Source organism: Astatotilapia calliptera, chromosome 9 (assembly GCF_900246225.1).
Source record: "Astatotilapia calliptera chromosome 9, fAstCal1.2, whole genome shotgun sequence".
In the NCBI taxonomy this organism is placed as follows: Eukaryota; Metazoa; Chordata; class Actinopteri; order Cichliformes; family Cichlidae; genus Astatotilapia; species Astatotilapia calliptera.
In genome coordinates, this window is record NC_039310.1 from 22005656 (window position 1) to 22014356 (window position 8701).

Sequence of the window (8701 nt, forward strand, 5' to 3'; positions counted from 1 at the left end):
ACGTATCACAAGCCATATTTGATCACTATTTGTCCTGCAGGTGATGTTAATGTAAGTGTAAAGGTGTATGGCAGTGTATTGATAGCTGAGATATTACATTTGTCTGTTAATCCATCCATGTTGCTTGGATTCATTAAACAAAAGACAAACTCAACAACGCTGCCGTCTCTCAAGATTTCTGAATCGCCCCAGTAACCATAATGTGGCAGAATCATAACACCGTGGAACCAGTAGGTATGTTTTATTTGACATTGTTACATCAACTGCTGCTTCCAGGTTGGTTCCCTTCTCTCATATCCTTTGTCTCTGCCTTTATCTCTGTGACGCCGGCTACCTCACTATCACTGTGGGAACATTGTTGTAAAAAGGTTAGGCCTGCATATCTCAGCTTCCCGGGCCCGCTCGATGTCACTCAGTAACTGGCAGTTGCTAAGAGATGAGACAGATGACAACAAAGAGATACTGGAAGCAGCTTTTAGTCACTTCTGAGAATAACTGCTTAACGCAGTTGTTTTTTATCTTGCTTTTTCTGTGAAATAAAATGGCACATACATGCTGAGTTCACAAAACGACTCAAAGTTTGCCTCTCTGTGCTACGAGGATCTCCAGTTGTAAGTGTAACACACATAATCCGGGTTTAGCTGAAGTGATTGGGAGGTTTTTCCCCCTCTTGTTCATTCTGTTGACTAATCTCCCCCATCAATCAGAGAGAAGTCAGGTTGTCATATGAATCTGTTGCTTATGTTTTGTGACTTTGTCTATCACAGTGGAAATTCATTTCACGCTACAAAACTTAACACAGAAACTACACTGTTTACTTTGCTTTTACAAATGGGACAATCCTTTGTTTCTGGACTTTCTGTGATTTTTCATGCCTTTTTGTTATGTTGACATGAATAGGTATCAAAACAACATGTTCAAAGTCTTTTATTCCCACAAGGGATGATTGGGTTGAGAGATCTAGTATTTTTTTGTTTCAGGTTGTATACATGGTCATTCCAGGGTGTTTTCCCTGCTTTATATTCTTCAGAGTTGGAGATTTAGAAAAGGTAGCAGAATATGCCACGTCTGGTTTTCTGTTCTACGCCTCTCCCACCAGATGATGATGGGAATATCCCACAGACTGCAGCATGACATCAGCAGTTGACTTCTAGGCACATCTCAGAGCCTCAGCGTTTTGGCATGTGGGTTTTTTGTTGTTTGGAATTGCAAGTGACCACATATGAATGAGGAAGTGATGCGCTGTGTTGGTGCAATATGCAGACACATGAGCAAACGCTTGGTGACAGTGAGAAGTAAAAGCTCCTCCAGCAGAACTAGACCCAAGGAGGGGCAGCCATGAGCAGTTGGGTGATGGAAGGAAGACAGAAAAGAAGGCACACTGTGGAAGAGAGCCAGAGATGGATAATAACTAATAAGGAAATGCAGAGTAATGTGTAAACGAATAGAAAGTGAAAAAGGTAAGTGAAGAAGAAACACTCAGTGCCTCATGGGAACCCCCCAGCAGACTGGGCCTTAAAAGTCGAGAAGTGTCTGTCTCTGAAATCCAGTCTGGGAGCTGGTTCCAAAGAGAGCGGCCTGGAAGCTGATTTTTTAGGGCCCAGTACAATAACTTCAGTTTTATCAATCACTAAAACTAAAACACAAATGTTTCTCTGATCATTTTGGATAAAATACTCCGCAAGTGAAAACATGGATGAGAAATCCAGCTCAGTGGCTCAGATTGGCACAGGTAAGGCTGAGCTGGCAGCTGCTGGTTGCTCCTATATTCAGCACACCACTGAAAGTCAGCCTTGGAGGTTTCTCCTTTCCATTTGTGTGTGTTTCAAAAGCAGGTCAGTACTGACGGTTGGCCTGAACAAATGCCACCACACACACACACAGCTGGAAGACCTCTGCCTGAACCGCAGTGCCACCACATCACACCTGATACGGCTGAAAAGATGTGTGATTGGGCGAAGTGTGCCGTCACAGGTTAGATTTTCTAAAGCCTGAAAACAGAGCATGGAGAAGGTTCATAATTCTTATTTTGTGCCATCGAAATTCATCCTTAATGTTCAGAAACAGATCTGTTAGTTTTATTGGTTTTTCCTGGACTTTTAAAATCAAAATCTCCTTTGCATTTCATGTGCATTAAATAGTTTGATTTATTGGTTCAGTCCAAGCACAAAAAATACAAATACAGTTTAATTAATCAGGAAACTTGCTTTTTATTAATTTATTATTTTATTTATTGTTTTAAAAGACTCTTGTAATCCACAGCTAACGGCTCAGCGCAACGGTTCCTTTATGACAGACATTACTATCAACACACCACACAGGTTGAAGAGCATGGGCCTCAGTGAACAAAACCTTCAACAACACACACACACACACACACACACACACACACACACACACACACACACACACACGTGTTACACAACAACGAAAACACAAAGCACGCCCATGGCTACAGCAGCAGTGAGAGCTATGTCATAAGATGTCATGAGATGCATGAAGCCTTAAAGTGTGTCATTCAGGCGGCAGTCTGCAGTCGTGTTGGGTAAACTACCTCGTTTAGTCACCTTTAAATATGCATAACCGTGGTTACAATCTACAACAGCTGCATGGAACACTGAAACACTGCATGATTGCGTTGTCATTCTATGCAGCATTTTTCGGGGGGAGTGAAAAGACTCTCAAAGCAAGTTTTTTGTTTTTATTATCCATGTATGTGATTTGTGGTTCATATAGTGGCGCAGTGGTTAGCAGTTTTGCATCAAGGCAGAAAGGTCCCGAGTTTGAATCAAACAACATTTATGACACAGACTTTACGTGTTCTTCATGCATCTACATAGGTTCTCTCTGTTTACTCCCACTTCCTCCCGCAGTCCAAAAACACGAGTAGGTTAACTAGCAAAGCTAAGTTGACTGCACTTGTTAAATGGTTGTCTGCGTCTTTGTGTTGACCTTACCTGTACCCTGTCTCTCACTCTATGACAGCTATTGGAGATTGATGGATTGCGATGTATGACTTCGCCATGTATGACTTCGCCATTTTGACCCTGATACTGATACTGAAAGGGCACTAAACTTTGATTACGCACTTATTATGTCCACTGGTTTGTTTTTCATAGAAAGTTCCCAATAAAGCCACTGCATCAAAGATTCGAAAGGTGATCTCATCTTCAATTTGGAGCCTGATGTGGCGCCGTCATCAACCGATGCCAACGAAACTTTCCGTTTGACGGTATGTAATGGTCTCTCTGCTATGGTGCTTTTCATTCCCACAGATCAAAGCCATGCAATTAGCCGCACTTTGACAGTTGGTAGATGGCAAGTAGTGAGTGAAACCTCTCAGGCTGCTACACTTTCAACAGTCTGTTCCCAGAAGGTAAATACTGATCATGACATATTCATTTCCTCGTGCCTCACGCCGATCAAAACCGAGAAACGCAACCAGTGAGCAATTGGTAGAAATTTGAAGAGGTAATGGCTCGCACGCTCATCCTCTTGATTCAAGTGCTAAGGAATCCAGGCCAGGAAGTGAAACTTTGAGAATACAACACACTCAGTCATACGGAGGGCCTTCTGAGAGGTCAAAATAGCCCCCCAAGAGAACCCTATAAGGAAGCAAAAACAGATGAACTATTTCAATAATTTGATCTATAATCATTTTCAAAGTGTGTCAGGCTCTTGATGAGTGTGTCACAGTGTGATCATCATCTTCCATCCCGGGTCACAAGATGACTTTATGTTTTCAGTTTTGTTTGGATGTCAGGTGGTATGTCAGGGACTTTCTTCTTCATTTGTTTTGCACCACTGTGGTCAGCATCCAGCATGATCATGTTTTTTATTAAACTCCCTTTAGCCTAGTCTAGGCATTACCAAACGAACTTTTTACTTCCCAGATTTGATTTCCTCATACTTCAAAGGGAAATCACGGTTTCTCTCATGCAGACAATGAGTTGTTTACTAAGTAAGAGCACATGCTAATAAGAAACAAGAAGGCTTACACATACTGTTATTTTGACACAAGCCCACATCGTCTGAATTTCAGACCACTGAAACTGCAAAGAAACAGCAGCGCCCACGATCTTTTAGCTTTAGGCTTTAATCGCACTTTGGTTTTCAGTTTCACGCATCACTCATCTCCTGCTCTAAGTGCTCCACACCTGTGTGTACAAAATGGGCCACGACTCGATCAAACCCAATCAGCTGTGGAGAGAATGTGCTTTGGTTCCAGCCTGATGGTCAGGGTTCAGATGGTGCAGCCTAAAAATCACAACTTCTCCTTTAAACTGGTGCAACGTTGTCAGTGTTTGAAACCATGCATGTCTGATGCTAGTTTTTGAAGTACTGCTAGCTGTAATAAAGACATGCGCGTGCATCAACAAAGGCCTAGAGGGGAAATGAACTGATATCGTCACGTGATTCTGTGGTTGCAGAGAAACCATATAAGTTAGTGAAGATGAGTCGTGCTTGGTAAAAGTGACAACCCTGTGACTGTGAAGTTGCTTACTACGGCCTTACTGAGCGGGTAAGTAATTTGTTGGTCTGCTGAAAAGATGTTTCCATTTAACATTTAGTTCAGCTCCAGGTTATATTTAGTTTGTTCTATTTAATGTTTATTTTATTTATTTATTTTTTACTTTTTATTTTATTTTTGCAATCTATTTTTTTAATCTTGTTTTTAATCTTGTTTTTAATTTGAACATTTTCTGGTTCCTTTGTAGCAATCATGGAGGATTTCAGTGATTTCAATGAAACAACATATTCTCCAGTGAGTATTACTTTGAAAAAACTCATAAACACTAATGTCTGTATTCTATATATAGTAGACTTGCCATTCTTAGTATTGCCTGCTTACACATGGAGTGCTTAAGTGACATTTTGTATTGTTTTGCTGTATTTAAAGTATTCAAAAATACCGTAAAACTTAATTTAAGATGCTGTTTAAAAATCTGTATGTACACAAAACCTGAGTTTGTTTATTTGCCATTATATATCTTTATTGAAAGTGTAAAAGAATCCATTTAGTGACCCAAGTGTAGTCGAGTTATCTAAAGCAGACATCTCTAGAATACTAAATTACCACAGAGAGCCACGGCTGTAGTTCGCATCAAATTTTCCATTGTATCTCAACACCAAGACGCCGCTTTTTATCTTTGCCCTATATCTAAATGCCATGCTTCTGGGGGTCCTGAGTTCTGCAGGGGGCCCCTTTCTGGAGCCCCTCGGGATCGTTCGCACTCCCCCCCCCTTCGCCTCAGGGTTGGATAGCAGCAGGAAACTGTGCAGTAGTGTGGTTTCTCCAGTACAGACACGGCACCTGCACCTGACGGCAGTTTTTTGTGCATACTCTGGTTAGCTTGCACGTCACAGACAGTGTTTGATGTAATTTCACTGTATTCCCATTGTAAACATGTTATCTTATGTAACCACCAACGAGTAACCAAGAGAGAGTGAGTTGGGTTTCAACGAGAGAGAGAGAGAGAGAGATAAAAAAAAAATGCATGACAGGAAACTCAAAGCAAGACAAAAAGACAGTGCATCTGTTGCAAACAGTTGTCTTTAATACCTCACGAGAAAACCTGCTTTCTGATTTCAGACCGAGGACTATTCTCTGCCAACTGACGAATCAGGCATGTGTGACAGAACCTGGGTCAGAGAGTTTCGTGGGCAGTACGAGCCGCCGCTCTTCTGGATCATCTTCATCCTGGGTGCTGTGGGTAACCTGCTGGTGGTTTGGATCTACACCACTGTGCGCAACCGCCTGAAAACAATGACCGATGTGTATCTGCTAAATCTGGCAGTGGCTGATCTCCTTTTCCTGTGCATGCTTCCATTCTGGGCAGTCGATGCCATTAAAGGCTGGGATTTTGGCATCACTCTCTGCAAAATAGTGTCCGCTGTCTATAAGATCAACTTCTTCAGCAGCATGTTTCTTCTCACCTGCATTAGTGTGGACCGATACATTGCTATTGTTCAAGTTATTAAGGCCCAAAACCTAAAGAAAAAGAGGCTGTTCTACAGCAAACTTGCTTGCCTTGGTGTCTGGTTTGTCTCTGCTCTCCTCACACTCCCTGAGTTTATCTTCGCCGAGGTGAAGATATCTCAAGAAATGCAATTTTGTACTATGGTCTACTGGAACAATGTAAACAATCATACAAAGATCCTCGTGCTGTCCCTGCAGATTTGCATGGGCTTCTGCATTCCTCTACTAGTCATGTTCTTTTGTTATTCTGTCATCATTCGCACACTTATGCAGGCCAAGAGCTTTGAAAAGCACAAGGCCCTCCGTGTCATCCTTGCTGTGGTGTTTGTTTTTGTCCTCTCTCAACTGCCTTACAATAGCCTGCTGATTGTGGAAGCCAGACAGGCAACTAATATGACTTACACAGATTGTGACACTGTAATTAATTTTGATATAGCTGGACAGGTTGCCAAAAGTTTGGCATATACACACGCTTGCCTCAACCCCTTCCTCTACGTCTTCATTGGAGTTCGGTTCAGACAAGACCTGCAAAGGATGGTGAGGACTTGCATTGGAGGTGTGAGCAAAGGAGGGCTCAGTAAAATGCAGGCAGTTCCCAAACGCCCCTCTCTCATGTCAGACACTGATACTACTCCTGCCCTTTCCATATAACTGCCCATTTTCCCTAACCGTACCTGAGATCTGAGCCCAATTCATGTTTTCCCCTATGTTCTTCATGCATTACTCCACATTAGAGGAGCAACAATGGCATTTGCAACTTCAAAAGTAACAACAATTAAAAAAAAAAAAAGCCTTTACATTAATTTCAACCACATACTGACAGTAACAGGCACATTTTTATCTGAAATTACTGTAAAAACTGTACATTACTGTAAATACTGTTTGTATTTTTTTTAAACATTTGTTCCATCATGTATTTGCTGTGTGCTGCTTTAAATGACTACGAAACATTAAAAAAACGATTCATACTCCAGTTTATGCTGCTTATGTTCAATACTTCACCGCACAACAACAAACAGGATGAGTCTTCAACGGTCGGTTCAAGTACCCCTTTCTGCAGGGGCTAAGTGATGAGATCAGCAGTTTATACCTGGGGAAGTATTTAAATGCTTTCACTAGTATAACGTATTTAGTGTGGTGGGAAACATACTCGAATGTGGCAAGTTCACTGTTTTCGATCTGAGTACACATCCTCATATTAAAAGTCTATGCCATCCTGTCTGCTGACACTGTTTTATGATTGAACCTTGTTTGGGTATGACTTGGCAGTTTCACAGCGAAAGCTAACGTTAGCCATTCATACTGCCATGAAAAACATTTCCCACAGCGGTCTCACAACGGCTGTAGCTCAGACAGGTGACAGACATCCGTGCAGGCAGGTGTCACAGCTTGAAAAACTTTCCAATTCTACTGCAGCTCCACTCTCATGCAAAAGGTAACGTTTCAGCAGGGTGCACTAAATACACATATGCGCAGTTTTTAATGGCACGTGCAAGTCAATCCCTGCATAGTAGTGCTTGTTTCTAACTTATCTGGCCTGAAAACATCAAGTCATTCAAGTATCAGTAAGCTGGCATTTAAATTTGCTGCTGATGAGCTACGAGAGGTTTGTTTACTCTTCCCGGCGCCCACAATCAGAAGCAGCAGATGTCAGATAACCTGATCTTAAATTTTTAACCAATACAATACAAATTCCTGTGCTGGAAGACAAAAACAAGAGACAGGTGGTAGAAGCAAAGCACACCACAAAGTACCTGTTAGCTGCAGGAAACAAAATATGAGGTGTTTTTGTGGTCACCAAGGTGACCACAGAGACTGCTGCATAGTTACATACCTGCTGGATTCAGGTGAGACCACAGACACGTTCTTTCAAGTGCCTCTTTTGTGCTGTTTCTTCATCTCACGACAGGAAACCATCAGTCAAGTCAACAACAAGATGTTCCCGCTTAAATGCAGAGCTGAGGCCTCCCTACAGATGTCCTCAATGTCCCGGTCATATGAATTCAAGGGAAAAAAAATGTTACGCAATAACCGAAGGGGCGCGCAGCACTGTGGTAAGATGAAGTGCTTCGTTATAGGTTTTTCAGTTTCTCAAGTCGGGGTCAGTCCCACGGTTTGTCTTAGAAGCAGAAGTGAAGATCTGTTTTTTGCATCAGTGTTTTTATTTCATAACTGATCCAGTGAAAGATTACACTGGGCTTTGGGTTACAAGGAAAAATAGTTGTTATAGCTTATTAAGGTAACATCTAATGCATACACACGCACAATGAAATGGCATTAGATGGGCTTAAATGCCCTGTTTTAGTTTCCTGTTACTGATTTAAACAAAACTGCAGAGCTAACATAGGATGTGCTGACTGTACATGTTAGTCTACCCTCACTATCCACTTTATTACGCACACCCTGCAACGTAAAGTTATTCCGACACAGATTCAACAAGGTGCCGCACATCCATGTTGTGAATCTCCCGAACCACCACATCTTAAAGATGCTCTATTGGATCGACCTGTGATGGCTGTGGAGGCCAGTTATCACGCTGACATGTTGCAGAAACCAGTTTGAGATGATTTGAACTTTGTGTCATGCTGCTTTATCCAAGAGGAAACAGCCAACAGAAGATGGGGACACTATGGGGTCAAAATGTGCAAAGAAAATATTTCCCCCGACACCATTACACCACCACCTGAACCACTCATACAAGGCATGCTTGCATGTTGTTTA

General features: G+C 41.9%; 1 protein-coding gene across 1 annotated transcript; it reads left to right on the top strand.

Annotated features, from left to right (window-relative positions):
* The first annotated feature begins 3206 nt into the window (after positions 1 to 3206).
* LOC113029120 (C-C chemokine receptor type 9-like) lies at positions 3207 to 6948 on the top strand. Its single transcript, XM_026179775.1, has 4 exons — positions 3207 to 3232; positions 4431 to 4522; positions 4719 to 4765; positions 5594 to 6948. The coding sequence occupies exons 3-4, from the start codon at positions 4724 to 4726 to the stop codon at positions 6629 to 6631; spliced, it is 1080 nt and encodes a 359-aa protein (XP_026035560.1). The 5' UTR covers positions 3207 to 3232; positions 4431 to 4522; positions 4719 to 4723; the 3' UTR covers positions 6632 to 6948.
* Positions 6949 to 8701: the final 1753 nt, after the last annotated feature.